General features: G+C 26.7%; 2 protein-coding genes across 7 annotated transcripts in view; both read left to right on the forward strand.

The window, feature by feature from the left end:
• The window catches only part of LOC114123600 (uncharacterized), a 101,694-nt gene extending 97,753 nt beyond the window's left edge, over nt 1-3,941 (forward strand). For all 5 annotated transcript variants that reach the window (XM_027986639.2, XM_027986640.2, XM_050200579.1 and 2 more), the window contains one exon: nt 2,935-3,941. In XM_027986639.2, coding sequence (XP_027842440.2) covers nt 2,935-3,138 — 204 coding nt within the window. In that variant the 3' untranslated portion in view covers nt 3,139-3,941. The remainder of the gene's footprint in view (nt 1-2,934) is intronic.
• Nucleotides 3,942-5,485: 1,544 nt separating this feature from the next.
• The window catches only part of LOC126550254 (uncharacterized), a 33,775-nt gene continuing 19,152 nt past the window's right edge, over nt 5,486-20,108 (forward strand). The window contains exon 1 of one of the 2 annotated variants that reach the window (XM_050201428.1): nt 5,486-5,912. In XM_050201428.1, coding sequence (XP_050057385.1) covers nt 5,904-5,912 — 9 coding nt within the window. In that variant the 5' untranslated portion in view covers nt 5,486-5,903. Of the gene's footprint in view, nt 5,913-18,309; nt 18,478-20,108 lie in introns of those variants that run through there. The other variant, XM_050201427.1, reaches the window with a different exon arrangement.

Here is a 20,108-nt window from a genome sequence, read left to right on the forward strand (position 1 = left end):
GAACTGTGAAACCATGTAACCACCAAAAAAGCCAATAGCAGAAACTATGTTTAACACTATATAATGTATATTATATTTTCGTACTAAATTCTGCATAATATATTATGTTAATACAATTTCAGAGTCTGAAACCTTCTAAGTATAATTTTAATTTTACTTGACTATAAAAAAATAATACGGGGCCCACACATTATTTGTTCATATATAATTTTTTTTATTGTCTCCTTAAAAAAAATGTATTTTTAGTTAACTCAAATAATATCTATACAAAATAACATCTTACTTAAGATTAAAGAAAGACTTCTTGCTTTCATAATAATCATTTATGTTAACACAATAATTAAATTTTCTAATTACCTCCAATCAAAAAGTACCAGCTTTATGTGAAATTTAAATTTTTTAAATTATAATACGCATATTTTCGAATATTTCAAACATACCTAATCACTAAATTTAAAACATCTTTCATAAACGATATATTATGTAAGTATACTAACGCATATATATTCTCAAAAGTATACTTAACATTTTCTTGAGAGGATGAGAAATTAAATTTTTGATTATTCGTGTTACTGAATAATAATGATAAAAATGAATTTACAAACATAAAAAAATACATTTTTAAAAATGTACCTATAATTTTACAATAATATAAAACATAATTGTCTTCTTTTAAGGAAAATTTGTCGATAAATTGTTCTTTTTCTTCTTCTTTATGATATGCAACACATAGCCTTACGATACCGATTGATCACGATGATTTTATCTCATTATTGTGTACAAAATTAACTATATAATAATATTACACCATCTGATATTTTAATCATTATTTTTTAAATTATTCGATTGAATAAAAACTGTAATATCACTAATATCGCACTTATCATAAATTTAATAAATAATAAAATAAAATTCTGTATTGTATTAATAATATGTTGTTTTAAGTAATATTGATACTAAAAATGAGGGGGATGTCGATGAGTATGCATATCACCAACCATAAATACGCCCCCAAATGTACGTTTATGTGTATTATTAAATAATATACGTACTATCCATGATATGCATAAATGTGATAAATTGATATAAATATATATATATATATAACGCCAATCCTATGTAATTTATCCAGTGTCGTCGTCATCTTCACGTTGTGGTTACGAATAAATTCCTGGAATTTCAACTCGAACAAACACAATATAATATCTATGTATACCCCCTATATTAATTAACAACTGACTATAATCAAACGACTGTTGCCCCGCAATGTTTATAAAATTCGTGATGTTTTTTGTACAAAAATACATATATTTTAAACAAAACAAAAATTAATTTTTTAATTAACCAGAACTGACCTGCTAATCCACCCACGTATGACCTAATTTTATTATGTCCACTGTTTTTCATAAATTAGCATTTATATTTTGTATAAAAGTAATATCCTACCATTCAATTTACTGTGCAAAAGATAATTTTCATAATCATAATATTTTGGTTACTTAAAAAAAAAAAAAAAAAAACCTTAAATTTTAAACGAGCTTGAGTAAAATGACTGAAAAAATATCATTGAAATCAAATAAAACAGGTGCTGAAAAGAATTCTGTATTGAAATATGATAATTCAAGGCAAAAAAAAATGCATAGTTAACCAATTTTTGATGGAAGTAAACATTGTATTTCTTTAAAATTGTTCATTTTTGTGAAAATATACTACAAAGCAATATATACATATATATATAATGAGAAAAAAACAAAAATATCAAATAAATAAAAAAAAAATTTGTTTGTAATATATTTGTTAGCTCTAAAAGAAAACTACCTTTATACACCTAACCAATAACCTTTGCCACTCATTTTTTTATCTTTTATATAAATCTTTATTTTTGCGAAATGTAGGTATTATTATTTAAAATTGCTTTACTACTTATTATACTCATCGCATTTTATGAATATACATAAATATATATATATATATATATATATATATATAATATATATATACACCTACTTGTTGCTTTTGATTTTTCTTTAATATAGAAAATCGTATAAAATGTATTTTTGTTTATGTTCCTCCTTAAAAATTTGTGTTGGATTTTTAACATTCTAGCCTTATCAAAAATACTAAATAGCTAAACAATCAGATAATATTATCTATAATGATAAAATATAATGTACCATATAACATTTGTTATATAAAATTCTGAGTGTACCAACTTATGTTAGGTTTCAAGACGGGTTCAAACATTTTTGTGTAAAAAATAACAATCTCTCGCAATTCACAATCTTTTAAGTTAGTGAAAACTTTGTCGTTTGTTCCAAAACAAAAATATACTAATTGGAGATTTCAGATATTTAGAGATGTCCATAAAGAAAAATTTTACTATACTATAAGCGGACTCCATACCCGCATATATTACCCTCTTCTTACTTATGTATGTATAACATACCAATATGTAAGTTTAGCAGTACCAATTTTGTGTGGCCAGTTTAAATTATAAACAAACTTATCTTTACCTTTTCTTCTAGTTGTCTCATTATATTTGGTATGATATTTTATTGCAAACAATTTAAAAGTATATGCGTAAAGAATTAAAAATGCCTATATAACACTATTAAAGTTTGTTTATAGCTGAGTAATAATTCATGACTTACTAAATCAATCTTCTGATTCACTAATATTAAAGCTAACCACGCAAAACTGGGCATATATAATATAATAATACAGTGTATATTGCGTATATATAATATAGCACCTATATACGCCATAATATACCTATTATTCAATATTATGTTATGCGTAAGTAAGACTGAAAAAAAACAAGTGTATAGTCCTGTTAATTTATTTCAGAGAATATTATCATGACATCGTAATAGGACTATTTGGTTCAAATTATTATTTGTGTATTTTATTTTTTTGTTCTAATGTGTTTTACAGACTCGGTCTATGAACCGTTTCCCGGCGGTCCACCATCGAAACCCACACTACGACTACCATTCATCGCATCCCAATCTGCACGACATGTCGGGCATCAATATGGGCCGGTTGTACAACAGTCACGAGTACCTGCCGAACGATTACCTCCGATACAACCATTACTACCATCACAGGGAAACGCCTCCGTGCTCGTCACCCGAATAATTTTATTTCGCGTCGTCATCATCGTCGTCGTCGTCGTCTTTCCCGCGTGTTCGTCGTTCCTGTTTCGCGGCCGCCGAGCCGTCGTTACCCGAATAAATCGTAAAAATAAAATCCATAAAAAAAAAATCTTCCGAAATCATTCTTCCGCGCGTGAGCGTCTAGGACTTAGGAAGCGGCTGTGGTGTCGGTGGCGGTGGCAGTTCGGCGTGGGTGGGCAAGTGGGTCAGTCATATAGTGGGCCTGACTACGAGGGGATCTCGTTCGCCCTCTCATCCGACCGCCCACGGTTCGGCGTCGAATATCGAACATACCGACCGACCGGTAGCGAACCAAAAATCCGTTTGCAAAACGACGCAGACACATACATTATCGTAATTATACCGTCTTTACGTCTCATTGTTTCCGCGTATTTATAATACCGACTATGACCAATTCACAAGTAGCTAGTTATAGTTATATATCATTTTTCGCGTTTCGTTCCATTCGTCAATTTTTCGAATTTATATCATACGCCTCACCACCGCCCCGGATCTTCCATCACACCGTTACCCCCCGCGTATCACTTTCAACCATTTTGGCCTACTTTTCGACAACCGTCGCCGTCGTCCCCGAAAATACCGCTCACACACCGGGCGTTCAGCCCGTTTTCTAATATTATATACGTTTTTGTGCTAGCACGTTCTCATCATTATTTTTTACTATATTATATAAAAGATACCATTACCATTATTATTATTGTATGTCTATATTGTATCCATGATTTACGTTTTGTAAAACAACAAAGTAAAACATCTATATCTATATACACTTGAATCTAATCTATACGCTTATTTTGTTTTTGATTTTCGACAAAGATCGATATGTTAGTGTAAGTACCTACTTATGTAATTACTTCCTATACCTATGAAAGTTGTCGAACGTCAAAACCCGCCATGAAAACACTTACTTGAATCCTTTACACAATGAATATATATATACACTAGTCTCGACGTTGGTTGAAAGTTTTCCGGAGCTTTTCCGAAGCTTTTGACACAGCCGATGTTGAGAATTAAAGATCTTATACCTATATAAATAGAACCCTATTCGTACAACTTATGTTTACAGGGTGATAGATACTGCGTAGTTATTCATGCCTATATTAAAATGCATTATTAATTATAATATTCAAGAGCATAAGTCATGATTTTATATTGTTTAAATCAGTGGTTCTCAATTTTTTTTTTTTGTGTACCATTTAGGTGTATTATTAATCAGTCACGTACCACTAATGACTAAAAATAGAACGATCCAAATTGTACAGTTAAATACTTTACTTTTTAGTTAAATACATTTATTTTAAATAATATGGCAGTAAAATATTACAACATAACTATTTTTATTCATTAGTTTTTTAAAATAAAATATAAATTAAATAACAAATTTTCAATGAGATCAGAATCGAATATTTATTTTTAATTTTCTGTTCTACCACCATTTGGCCTTACGCGTACCACCATGTAGTCTTTCGTGTACCACTAGTGGTACGCATACCACAGTTTAAGAACCGCTAATTTAAATTATACTAGACATTCCAGATTTAAAATATTATTTTATTTCAATTATGTATTAAAATGTATAAACGTATATGCCATTTATTATTTGCAGTAACAGAATAACTAATAAGTAGCAGGCCTATTTTCTTTCTTAATAATGAAATCATTAGAATTTTATTTTTTGGAATTTTTGTATACACTCAAACATCTAATTTTTAATATTTTGAAATTCTTGAATTTATTTTTAATACTTAAGGAGTGTTTTATGGTGATACAAACTTCTATTTGCGTTTCTGTCTATAAATAAAAACCACTTTTTTTTACTCTAAATCGTTTTGTGAATAGTTTTTGTGAACATTTTGTTATAGGTACATTAATGTTTATAGTATAAACTTTATACTAATAATAATAGTCCTAAAAAGTAAAAATAGTTAAAAATAAATAAATATAATATTAGACCTTGAATTTATAATACTTGGACAGTTTTTTTTTTTTAATAAATTATTAATGTTTATAAATTTATAAATTTTTAAAATTACACATACCTTCTAAACATAGAACTATATGAATCTATGGAAAAAATTAAATAACTGAAAAACTACTAGTTTGAATTTTAAATTAGGTACTTAAATCAAAAATTTAAAAAAAATAACAATAAACTATTAAATAATTTACATAAAAAAAGAAATATCTCAGATCTCATTTGAAATAGAAATTTATAAAGCCACAAAACACTACACATACCTAGTAGTGTAAAAAATTTCGAATATTTCAAGAATTTTAAAATATGATCTTTGAGTATATTAATTTATTTCAGAAATCAAAATTTGAATATAAAAGTTAAAAATATGGGTGGATTTTCCTTTTTATAAATCACCCTGTATAATACGGCGTTATACTTGCTACGCGGTTTTCGACAAACTTTTGAAAGGTTCTGCTTTTGAAAATCCCCGAAAAACGATAAACAAGGAAAATACCAACATATCGACGAGCTCTGCTAGCATCTGATTATAATAGTTTATAGTACAACATGAGTGTTACACGATTCACGCTGTTATGCAGACTCAGCGATAGAAAAAAAACCCGTCGTGACAATCGATTTGCATAACGAAGGTAATGAACGTATAGGTTTATAATATATTATGTCTGTGTGTAAACGACGTTTGCGGAAATCACAATCAACGCTTCGCAAGGAACCAAACGATTTGCTGCTGCTGCTTCTGCTCGATCACAATGGTTAAGGTATGTGTACAAGAGTTAATCAAAATAATTCCTATGTTGTTCGTGCTAATTCTATTATATTGTGTAACATGTCGGTCGGAAAAATGTCGTTCGTTTATTTTTTTTCTTCGGGTTAGTCGAACATTTATAATTTCCTCGATTTACGTCGCAACGATATTATACGATTTTGTGTAATATAGGTTATTACCGATGCATTTCCCTGTTCGTATTACTTATAACTTATAAGTTATATGTATGCATTGCTATAGGTGAAGAAAAACATCTCCGATTTATGTAATTGATGATAATTATAAACAGATTCATAGTAATATTACGTCCAATACAGTACCTAATAATGTAAAATACATTTTATCAATACAAACAAAACTAAAAAATATTAACCGTGAATTATATGATAGCGATTTTAATTATTATGAAGTAGTTATACTGTTATAGGTAATTAATTTCACAAACATTTTTTTCTATAACCACAATTTCCTCCTATGCATTTAGTATATCGGCTTATTTAATGTATACTAATTGCAATTTATCAAAGTTCAAACCGATGATATCCAAAAACTTTGAATGCTTATAATATTATTCAACTATTATTATATTATAGTCATATACTCATATGTTAATCAAAAAGTTTCATTTATTATATAAATTTAATTTATAAGTTAGATTAAATAAAGTTCATGTTGAAAATATAGTTTTTTATATCGTCTTTCAAAACTAAAATTGGCAATCAAATTTAAAAATTGATCAAAAGAAAAGATGTTATGTTCTCAAAACTGATTAAACCTGAGTGTGGTAATTTCGATTTTAACGAATAATTTAATTCGTGATTTATATAAATGTTGTATCATTGTACTATCGCATTGTAATTTCACATTCGACAACTTTATTAAGTACATGAACTCTGAACACCATACAAACGTCGTATTTGCAAATAGTATATAAAGTTCGAATTATTTTCCTTATATTAAAGTAGGAAAGTACCTAATTTTGAATTACTTTGAAACAAATGTTGTGTACCAACTTGACTTAGTGGTTCTAACTTTTTATGACAGAACATAAAACATTATTATTTTTATATTATTTCCTCTTTCAAAGAAACAAATTCTAAACATTTTAATCATAAAATTACTTTTTTATTTCTCTTCCATACAAACAATATAAAAATATCAAATTTTCTAGTCATAAATTGTAATATATTTCATATTTATTGTCTCGGTAATCTGACATGAGTATATGGAACCGAAGTATAGTCGGATTATTTTAATTTATAAACAACGAATAAAAATCATGCATAATATTGTTGTCTTATATATTATTATAAAATATATATACTTTAATAATTATTCATTGTATTAAATCATACCTACATTTATTGTTTTTATTTTTTTTCTGGGGACCTATAAATATATAATACATTTTCCTGAAATTTACTTATAGATAAAATATCTAATTCATTTATCAGGTTGCTTTTTGTATTTATTTAATTTATAAAGTATTTTTTTTATTATTATTATTGTTTGTTTCTAGTTAAAAAAAAGTACTGCTTAAAATGTAATCATTACTATTTGAAAAAAACCTAGATTATTACGTAGACAGTTTATCGAGACTACTTATGCCTATACTGTATATACTTACACGTTGCATTTCTTTAATTTAAAAAATTTTATAGGTATGTATCAATGATATATTTTATCATAGTTGAATCGTATATTATCCATACAAAGTACATACATATAGCCTTTTATAAAAAGTTGATTAAATTTTGTTGTATTTGTTATAAGGTATACAACTTTGAATTATTATTTAAACATACCTAGTTTTATTTCGTATAATATATATAATATTATATTATATCCTGTATAACAAAGAAAATCCGTATTAGATCAAATTTTTGTTTTTAAATTTTAAACCAAAATTATTATACATTTTTCATCTTTAAGATTTTTAAAAGTCATCTTATACCTCATTTATAAATCATACACATCCATATTCAGAGAACTGATTCAATCATACATTTTAAAAAAGTGAGATATGTAAGTACGTACCTACGCGTTACATTATTATTGTTATCAAGCAGTATTACAATTGTACATTTGATCTTATGCATGTATCAAATACACTGTATTTTTAAACAATATTTATAACAAAGATTGTCTCGATAAAAGTACCATGCAATTTTCGTGAGTAAGTATTAAAATACTGAAAATGTACAATAATTCAATGTCAAAACAAACATGACGTATCGTTTATAATGTCTAGATAAAATATTGAAGGTAAACACAATTTGTATTTATTTTCCGGTTTTTCCAAGTCTCAGAGCATACACACATCGAAAGGCATTAAATTCTTCGGAAAGCTACAAATTTCACGCATTCTCGTAATCGAATAAATAATAATAATAATAATAATAATACAGTCGTTATCTCACGGCTTGCATTCGATTGATTTTGTTCTAATGCCTTTAGCCGGCGTTGTTATTATTATATTATTATGTATAGCGGGATTGAGTGTAAATCGATTGTCGTCACTGCAGGTCTGCTGCAGGAGGCCACATCGATTGTATATATATATATATTCTATGTTTTTTATACGCGAGTTTTGAAGGAAAATAATAATAATAATAATAAAAAAATGTTCGCATAAAAAATAAAATAAAAGTGTAGTAGACTGTTGGAAAAAAACGCTGGCGACAGATGGACCGGATTTTGATAAATGGAAGAAGAAGCACTGAAATGCTTTAAGAGTCCACCGCCGCTTGCAGTCACCTACAGCATCGCCATCTCTTGTTAGGGCCTTAGGGATGTTTATGTTCAAACTATGATATCTGTCCACGGGGAACGAGGGCGATGAGTGGGCAAAGATTGTGAAGAACAGAAGTACCTATATATAATAATAATATGTCTCTTTTATAGGTATACAGGGTGATCTATTTAACATGAAACACTCATTATTTCAGAAAACATTAAGGGTTTGAAAACATCGTACTTAAAAAATCTTAAAAGTTGTTAGATTCATTTTTGAAAAAAATATGTATACTTAAATCAAATAATAAATTATTTTACCTGGTAAACTCAATAGGTACAGTAATAAAAATCTAAAGATCATGAATTGTTAAGTAGATGTCAACGCACTATTTGTTTACTCTCTCCTGCCCACGTGCAATATACATAAAATGCGTTAACGCAAAATTATTAATATTTTTATGTTTTTGTGGTTTTTGAGTATAATCACTTATCATAAACTAATAGAAAATAATATTTTGAGGATACGAAATATCGATTTGTCTAAATTTTGTCTTAAAATAATTTAATTTTATACTACAAATTTATGTTAAATATTACCCGTTATTTTTATTTCTTATTGTGTTAAAAATTATGAAATATTTTAAAAGTGTATTGCCATGATACAAAAGTTGAGAAACACTGCTCTTGAGAATTTTTATATTTATTATATATATATTTTTTTTTTAATAAATTCATATCGCAACATAAATTCTGCCTGTATAATAAATAAATAGTATTTTACACTTCACAATTGAAAAAAAAAATGTTCCATGGCTTTGTAAGTATGTTTATTTTGCGATTAATGTTTTATTGCGGAAATCACTTACTATGTAGCTGTGTTGAAAAAAAATCATCAAATAAAATAATACAACAAAATCAACAAGTTCTTTAGAAATTTCATCTAATCATTTATCGAACATTTTTAATAAGCGATTCTCCAGAAAAATCTTTAGAATCTAGATAATTTATTTTAATTTTTCAAATAATACAAACATTTAATTCCAGAAAAAAAATATAATCAGACACATCAATTTCGATATTTGATTATTGATTACCGTACGGCCTATCTATTTAACAACAATATGACTTTATATAACTTAATGTATTAAATAGTAAAAATTAAAAATCTCGTGTATTTGATCTAAAAACAAGATATTTGTTAAAAACATATACAGATGTATTATCCATAACCATTTTCCTCCAAACACGAGATATCGTTTTCCTCCAAATAAAAAATAATTATTGACCATTTTCCTCTAATAAATAAAATAATAAAATAGTAGGTAAATAATATATAAGTGGGTATATACGTATATGGCCGTATGTTATATGTACGTATCTTTATTAGACTTAATCAAAGTTCCAATATTAAATTATCAACATTCAACTGTTGTGATTTCAACAGTGATGAGTGCTATCGTGACACTCGGACGAGCGTTTTTTGGTATCCGATAAGAACGCGACCAGAATGCTATGATCAACTGATGAGCGTAAAATGTGATCCTAGTCTTACTCTATCTCAATAAAATACAGAACTCAACATTACAACACACTTCCACAAATATTGGGGGAAAATAGACATAATTTTAGTCGAATATAATGTAGAAAGAAATGGACAGTGGAAGAAAAAAGTATCTCGTTTTTTGGAGGAAAATGGAACCAATACAAGACTATATTTTTATTGTTCGAGTCCACTACTAGGAGTGCCCAGTGTCTACTATTTTATAACCTCTATTATTTACATACATTTTTCTGGAGAATTTAAAAGTTTTCACTGTTGGAAAGTGTTCACTGTCGAGAGGTATTCATTAATAGAGGTTTCAATATACATTCATTTTTAACTGCATAATTTTTGCTGTTTTGAAAAATAGTGATAAACGAAAATACATTTTTTTTTAAACACACACATTATTGTATAAATAATGTCAGAACCTAAAATTATACAACAAACTACGATAAATCTTATTCGATATTATTATCAAATAATAAAAAGATAGTCGATTGCATTAATGCATTTTATTTTGTATTCATAACTTAACAGTAGTATTTATAAAACACAAATATACTAGGTCTTTTATATATTATTTTTAATATTTTTTATTTTAAATAGTTTATTTTTATTTATCCTATAAATTAAAAAAAAGATCTTATAAAATAAAATTATTTTAGATGATTATAGTGAAAACACAAATGAAAATACAGGTGTAGATAAATGCTTTTATATAATACTAGCTGACACCTGCGTGTTATACCCCCGTAGATAGTTGTTTGCAAATCGTGGAGCTGTTTCTTTATCTTATAGTTATTTCGATCATAAAATGCTATAGAGTGTAGATACATACCTTATACCTACGCAAAATAATAATAATTTAAGAATGCTTGTATAAATTCTCATAAATATACTTATAGATAATGAAAACAATTTTTTTCTCTCATTAATATCATAATTCTTACACCTGAAAAATATATTATATAATAATATTATAATGTCGTTAAATGGATAAGAATAACAATGATTATTAAACAACAACATTGGGCATGACATTCTGTGGGTCTTCGCATCATACAGCCAATCAGCGCGCTATTGACTTAATATACTACTTTTGTCTTTTCTATTGGTTATTATTATAATATTGGATGCGTTTAACCTATCTTAACTACTCGAATCTCAAAATTAAGTACGTCAGTCGTAGTTGGAACACAGTGGTCTATACTTCAAACCACGCAAGACAGTTCAAAGTACCGAACCGTTGTCACATTTCATATACGTCGACAATAATAATTGATTCATCGTCGATTCTGTATACACATACTGAGGTAGGTCGTGGACGATTGCTTATCTATCAGTACGCTTTAAATAATTTTTTTAATATATTATGATATATATATACATCGAATTTCAATTTTTAAAACTTATCTTGTTCCCTTTTCGTAATAAATGAAATAAAGATATGTTTTATTTTCACACCAAATAATGTGTTTAGATACAAATAACATATTTTTGTAAAAATATGAAAATATCATAATATTGGACATGTTCCCTAAGAAAAGTTGAACTAAAACCTCCAGCAAACTGTTAGGTGTAACGGAAAAAATTTGGTGACGATACATTGAACGGTGTTGATTTTTATGCGTGACAAAAAATCTGGGACTTGCTTTTATAGTATACATTATAAAACTTAGAGAGAGCTAGAAATAGATTAATTTATTATATTTATTAAATCCATTGATATGATTTTTTTCTTGGGAGTAGACACATTAAAAATACATTATTTTACTTTAAAGCTATTGAATACATTTTAATAAAAAAAAAAATCGCAATATTTTTATAAAAACTAACACTATACTTAATATTAAATATAGTTGTAAATGAATATGAATAGCATCCTTATTTTATTGTTTATATACATACATGATATGACGTATTCTGTTTGTCATTTTCATAAGATTGATCCAGTACACTATTATATTTATTATTTAACGCATCTGTTTGTTCATCACAATGATCCAAAAATGAGTCTTTGTCTTTTTAAGTCTCTAAAAGACTCAATATTTAATGTTGATTCATTTCTTGGGTAGGTAATATTTTTAATATCTCATTCTGTCTAGTATTTTTATCCCAGCTATATATTTTTGATAGTTATACCTATATATACCTTTGGTTCAATGCCTGCAATGAATTCTGCAAGCAGCACGACAGCAATGTGAACATCGTTTTTCATATTTTAATTTAATATTTGAAAGCATTATTTTTTCAAGCATCGTTTTTAAGTGACACACCGTCTGCCCACTATTTTTTCTTCATATCAACGACAATTCACAGCTTTGAGATTTTCAATTATATTATATGCTTGTTTTCAGCTTTGGTAAATCCTGAGAGTAGTGCGGATGATGTGGGTCACATGATACATCATTCTGAAAGATATACTTTGGGACGATGACGGAATTCACTTAATCAAAAGTTAGAGTGACTCTCGAGTTATCCGCTTACCCCTGTAATTCTTACTACAAAGTGTGACTTTTTTTTCCTACGCACACTCTTTATATTGATTGATGTACCCCCGAGGACATTTTTCCCATGTTATTCCATTTTAGACGTTCTTAGAAATTTACTCTTCTGATCGATCTATAAACGTCAAATTAACCATTGTTTTTACAGAAACTCTTAAAAATAATATTATCATTATTCATATTTTTTTTTTACGTAGAATGAACTATGAAGTAATATATAGGTAATAATATGTTCGAATTTACGTACGTAAGGTTTCCGTGAAAAATAAATTAATTTTTATCAGATTTTTTCACTATACAAAAAAAATATCTGTTATAGCTGATAGACATTTATTATTCCCGATCAAAATTCTGTTCACATATTACGTTAAATATCCGTTGTAATTGCTTGAAGTAACGATAACCGATAAAAAAAAATCCTGTATAATATATGAGCAATATTAGCGACATGCGTTAGTTTTGATAACAGTTTTTCGTGTCTAGCGCTTGTATTACGTCTAGAACAAATTCATAAAACGTTCAATCTCTACAATGAATAACAATAATGTAATCTTAAATTTCGCTGAAAAATATTAATAATAATCATAATAATATATATTATATAAAGTCAGCCGCGGGACCATCGATTTTACCATACTACGAGGTTCGGAAGTCGGGACGGTCTTCAATTGTAATTTATTATTTAATTGAATCGTGTACCGCTTTGAAACTATATAGTATAATATAACATTAGTAATATTTTAAGGTCAGGAAATGTTTTAATTTCAATAATTGTTATTTCTATTATATTGTTTACCTATATAAACTATATAACTACAAAGCCATACACCGACGAGTATTATTTTATTAACATAATAATTGTTAAAAATTTAAACCCTTTACTGATTAGGTTATAAATCATATTATTACATATTATGTAATACGTATATGGGTATAATATTATGTACATAATAATTTAAGTATTATTACTATTATTAGTTGGAGAAAAATTTTTAATCCCCATAACATTATTACACGCGTGTTTATTAAAATCTCGTGAATATTATATTATAAAGACGATCGCCTCTATTGTTAGTACCTAGCTATTATATTATTATTATAATATAAACTGGATGTTCTACCAACCATGGTTACTCCGTTTTCAAAATATATTTAAATTATGATATTTATAATTTTTCAGTTTACGTAAAAAGTTAAAAATCGTGTTTAAAATACGTAGATATTTTTTAATATTTTATATTTTTATATGAGTGTTCTGTGGCAATAAAAACTTTTTTTCCATGTGAGAATCACCCTTTTTTTAGGCAGATGATTTTTTTGAAATTATTGTTATATTTTAATAACAATTCAGAACAGCAGTTTATTAGCTAGGTACTTTATAAACATATTAAAGATAATAATACCTAATCTAAAATTACAAAATGCTAATACCTACTCGTACAGTAGTATTTATATTAATAATAATTACAAAAGTTTTCAAATCATCATAATTCATAGCCCTTATATCTTTAAACCTGTTATTAAAGAGTAAAGACTATTACCCTTTTTACCTATATCAATTTTAATAAATCAGACACTATATGCCAACTCATAAAAAATTTAGATTTAAAATTTTATTTCAAATACTATCTACTTTATTATGTATAATACTAAATTTTGAAGTCTGTATCAATACACTCAATACAGGATAAACCTTTAATGGCATAAAAAACCTAAATAATTTGAAATTTTGAAATAGAATCCAAATAAAATAAAAACTTAAGTTAAAAAAATTCATTACTAAGGGAAAAAATGGTTGCAGGTTAGGTTAGGTACACTCTGTACACTGCACTGCAGTCTTTGTAATAATTTATGGCGTTAGTTTAAATACGTATAATTATAACGATAAATATCGCAGCACAGCTCGTTGGACTAATGTCGTCGGTAAAACACAAATATAATATGACCATGTACACAGAATTTAGTGTTTCTCTTAAAGCATTGCGGTTCTACATTCAGTATGCATACAAATGAGATATCAGCTTATGATTATTACCTATTATAAATTATAATACTCTTAATGTTTTATTAAATTTTATATTTTTTATCGAAATGTTTAAAAAAAAAAATTCCATTGAAATCAATTTTTTTTAAATTTATTTTCATGTAATATTATTTTAGTTATCATAACCTGGTTTGTTTTTATCGGTTACAATAGTATCATATGAGATCGATGTAAACAATAATATTTTGCTACCCATAGGCGCCTACGCGATTTATGCTTTTCGACGACACGTTTTTCAAACAATTTCATTTTTATGATATGTTTTCATCATACTTTTCCATGGTAGACAGCGGCAAACGTTGAATGTGTTAAAAACTTTGGTTCAAACAAATAACACGATAGAAGCTCCAACAAACTTTATGTTGTTTGTGTGGATTCGACAGCGATATTTGTTAAATATGGCGAGTTTAATTTATCAAACTTTTATAGGAAAGTTCTAACTCAGATAATATTTTCTTATTTCTCATCAACATTAAATGTTCGTCAATTTTTTATTTTACTTAACATTTTAATAAAATACCTAATAGTTTAACATTAGCTATATTAAAATTATGAATTGTATGTATATTTACTAGAAAACTAGGTAAGTATATATATATTATATATGTACATACAAAATTTCAAAAAACCATTTGTACTAATTCATTTTAAATGATCAAACATTTTGAAACAAGTTTCGCTTAATTATTGTACCTTTTAACGTTTGTCGTGGTGTAAGATAACGATATTATAAAGATGAAATTATGAATGTACAGTTAATGCATATTAAGGTAATTTTATAAAAGTTCAAACTCACATTGTCATAGAGTTATGTGTATTTAACGTTATCAAGTATAACGATTTTCTCATCTTTTGAGTATCCAAAAAATGAATAATAACTAAGTAAAATTGTAAGAACAAAGAGTATACAGTATACACTGTATAGCAATCTATCATAATTGAGTATGTAACATTGTGCTTAGTGGTATTAATTAATGTTATGTTATGTATAATTATTATTTCATGTGTACGTATAAGTACTTGTGTTTAAAACAATATTGTTTTCATTTCCACAATATGATTATTATTATTACTATTATTACAGTGCTAACGTATAAAAGCGGTCGAAAAGAGAGCCTGGATTTGATGATTGTGTGATAAAAACGTCAAAACGACGCCTGGCTCGTGTAATCGAATCTCATTAAATTTGTAGAAGAAATGGCAACGTATAGTTTCTTCGTCCCTCGGGTCGTTTGAAAAACGATTATAAATGTTCTAAAACAGTAAAACCTAATACTATTATAAACGAAATCCTTATTATTATAATTATTAGAGAGTCGGTCGGTCGCCTTCAAACTCGCGGCCAATTTTAACAGGAATGGAAAAAAAAAAGTTGCGATTGTTCAGCAATAATTATACTAGTTAATATTAATGTACTAACATTTAATGGTTTTAAAAGATTTAAAAATTTAATTAGCTTTTACTAAATATTACATATAAAAATTAATCACATAAACTACTAGTTTGAATTTCAATGTAGGCACGATACAATTTTTAAAAAAAAAAAAATCATCTGCTTAACAATATAGGTAGGTACAAAAATGAAACATAGGAAAGTTCTCATTTGCAAATATTAGAAGTTTGTATTTTCATTTAGAACTTTTAAATAGCATAAAAATGTAAGTATCTAAAAATATAATATATGAAATACTTCCTTACGATGTCTATATAGTATGTAGCACTTGATTTGATCAATAAATCAGCCCGTATAATATAATATAATATATACACCAGAAAGGTACTCACGAATCTCTAGGTATATCTTTTAAGAATACATGACACTAATTCAAGTCTTAGGGACACTGTCTAACATTTTACGGATATCATCTAGTTAAGAATGAACTATTTTCACTATTTAATTTACAGTTAAATGATTCTTATATTTAATATTATGTTGACAGCTGATAATCTGTGACGGCTGGTTTTTAACTCTCAACATAATATAATATTTATTATGAATATAATTTACTCTCTGCGGCGTAGTCCTATGTACAGGGATAGTGGAATAAGAAAACTTTTAAGACCATGAATATCTTGTTTGTACGAGTCACATTGTTTGTCAATATCCTCAAATTATAAAATTATAAGCAGCTCGAGAAGAGGTAAGTAAGCGTTAAGAGCTCAGCTTTTCATACATTTTATAACAATGTAACTACCAATATTATTTTTAGTAGTATCTAGTATAATAAATTATTATATGCGATTTAAACATTTCAAATTTAATCTTAATTAAGCATATTAAAATGATTAATTTAATACTATTTTACACAATGAAAAATTAATGTTCCTAAAATAAATACCAGTTATAGTATATAAATACACACTACTTACTGATTCTGGTTTTACTTTTACATGAAGTTGAAAAAAACTTAAAGTGACTTTAGTATTTTACGCAATCAACGATTACCATATATATCTACTTATACATCATGTGTTAAATGTATTTTTTTTTTTTTGCTCTCATACAAATATATTTAGTTTATAAAGAACACTTAATACATAATGTGTACACTGTACACGGTACTACGGTATTCGTTGAGCGCGTAAGGTAGTAATGATTGCTTAAACTTTTTCACCTCTTTGTAAAAATGGAATAAAAACCCCCAAACACGTACTACTAGAATCGAATATTTTATTCAAATAAATATATTTTATACGTTACGTCGTTACAGTTATCTAGAATCTATTCAATCTAGGCCAAATAATAATGATGAATATACCTATACAATTTATACATAATAAATTATAATCAATATACCGCCGAATACCGGTAAATTACTAAGCATATTCAATCTTTTTTTTCTTATTTAGTAGTATATTTATCCAACATTTGACTTTTGAAATTTTAAAATATACTTAAAGACTATATTTTTAAATTTTTCAGATTTAATTATATCACTTAAGAAGTGTTTTGTGGAAACACGAACTTATAAAATCAAAATTTGAACAAGTGAATTTGGAAGATATAGATTATTATAGAGAATATAATAGTTTGAAAATCACATTAAATATATTGTATTAGATATTTATATTTATAATTTCTTTTAATTATCTAAGAATACTAATAAATACTATAACCAATATTAGATCTATTCAATATTTTTAAAGACTTTTATTCATAATATAAATATTTTCGTAACTGAAAAATTACCTCGTTCAAATTCTTATTAGGTAGGTGCTTTCATAAAAACTTTTAAAAAAACTTATCAATTTACAGTAAAAAAATGAGGGTTCGTTTTAAAAGGAGTGATTTATTTAGCAACTCCTTAAATAGTACAAATACAAATTAAAGAATTTAAAAACATCGTCTTAAAGTTATAACTTTTATTCAAAAATTTCGAAAATCAGAATTTGAATACATTTTTATTAATAATTGGGGTGAGCGTGCTCGGTGAATAATAATATTGTGAACATATTGACACGGGTAATTGATGCGGAACCCGTCGGTGCCCCGCCGCGATTATCGCGTGTATATATGTATATATTATTTATAAATCGGATATCGATAAATCGATTGTCGTGAGCAAACAGACAGATGTTGTATTGGGAAATCGCCCGCTGCCAGTCAGCTCCGCACAGTCAACCCGCCCGGTCAGGTAGCTCGCCACCGTATTTACCGTTGCACAAACGGATTTATCGCGTTCAACATGTAACCGCCGGTCGCACGAACATGGTGCTAATTATTATAGTAAGTATATATAGTGTGATATTGTAAACTCGTGTAAATGGTATGACTAAAACGATATTATTGAACCTTCAGCATCACACAGTGTGATTCTTTTAACAACAAACACTGTCATTAACACAAAAACTAATTACTTTTCGAAAATATTTTTTCATATAATTTGAAGTCATTATAAAACAATATTTTTGAAACAAATATAACTTTACTATTAGGTATATTTTCAATTTTATATCCCAGAGCAGAATATGGAACATTTTCTCAGAATAATATCATTATGTAAAATATTAAACATAAAATTATTTTATAATGACTACAAAATTATACAAAAAAAAAAAAAAAATAAAAAATTTCAAAACGTTATATTTTTCGGTATAATGAGTATTATGTGTACTTAATGATGTTAAAAGAATCAGATTGTAATTGACTTGTATGTTATGTATGCTATGTACCTACTGAGAGTTTTGAAAAACGATGATGATAATAACAATAAAATGAATGAATGATTTATAACATATATTATATTGTATATTAAATCTACATTTTAATTGTTCAATAGAATATAATTAAACATAGTATTATACATTATATATTTTTATAACAATTAATATTTAAATACTATTTTAACTAAAATAAGTCACATTAAATATAAAATAAAATTTTAGTTAGTTCTCAGGCTTTAATAATATATTATAAGTATACTTACTTGTATAATAATTGTTAAAATATAAATCACATGGTACTCAATATTATATTATTAGAACTTATCATTGTAATCATAAGAACATTATTTTTAGAACATTTAAATCATCGTTGATTTCGTTAAAGTAAAAATACATAAAACATTTTTTTACAATAACATTTGTTAAAGTAACAATCTCATTACAAAATAAAATGTTTTATTTCTTATAGTTATGTTTGAAAAAAATATTTAAGAATTTAAAAAAGCTCTTCATTTCAATAGGTAACAAAACTGTGTTGCAGCGTCTTATTATTAAGTCAATAAATCAGCGCATGTATTATGTATATTGTGTATGCTAAGAATAAAGCGGGCTCAATTTATAGGCTCCACACTACATTCATGTACATCATAATGATATTAGTATTAGTATATACTATATAATATAATTAGGAACTCTGTAGGACATTTACGTAATTTAACTATTTAAGTAGATATATAATAGTAGATAGGTATTTTAAAATTGAAAATATTTTCATTTTATAAGTATATAAACTAAATTGAAGACAGTTTGACCTGAAAATGCCAAATATTTTAGAATAAAGGCAATTCTAATTTATAGTATAATATATTATATTTTACTCAAGTGTTTAATATTTACCACAGATTCATCGACTTTCCTGCTTAGTACCAATATTACCTACGTTAATCATTAAGTAGTGTATACTGAACACTCAATATTACAATATTATTATTAATAGTATTTGTTGACCACTGTTCATTCGGGAACCAAACATTATGACGTACCTATTCGGTGCATAAATACATAGTTGTATTTATAATATTGTATATTAAACATAAACATAACTAATACCACGGTAGTATGTCTGATTACATTGACCCGCAAAAAGTTATTAGTAAAAATTACTCTTGCCTTCCGTCAGTTATTATTAAGTTT

The sequence above is a fragment of the Aphis gossypii genome, chromosome 2 (genome assembly GCF_020184175.1).
Source record: "Aphis gossypii isolate Hap1 chromosome 2, ASM2018417v2, whole genome shotgun sequence".
Classification (NCBI taxonomy): domain Eukaryota; kingdom Metazoa; phylum Arthropoda; class Insecta; order Hemiptera; family Aphididae; genus Aphis; species Aphis gossypii.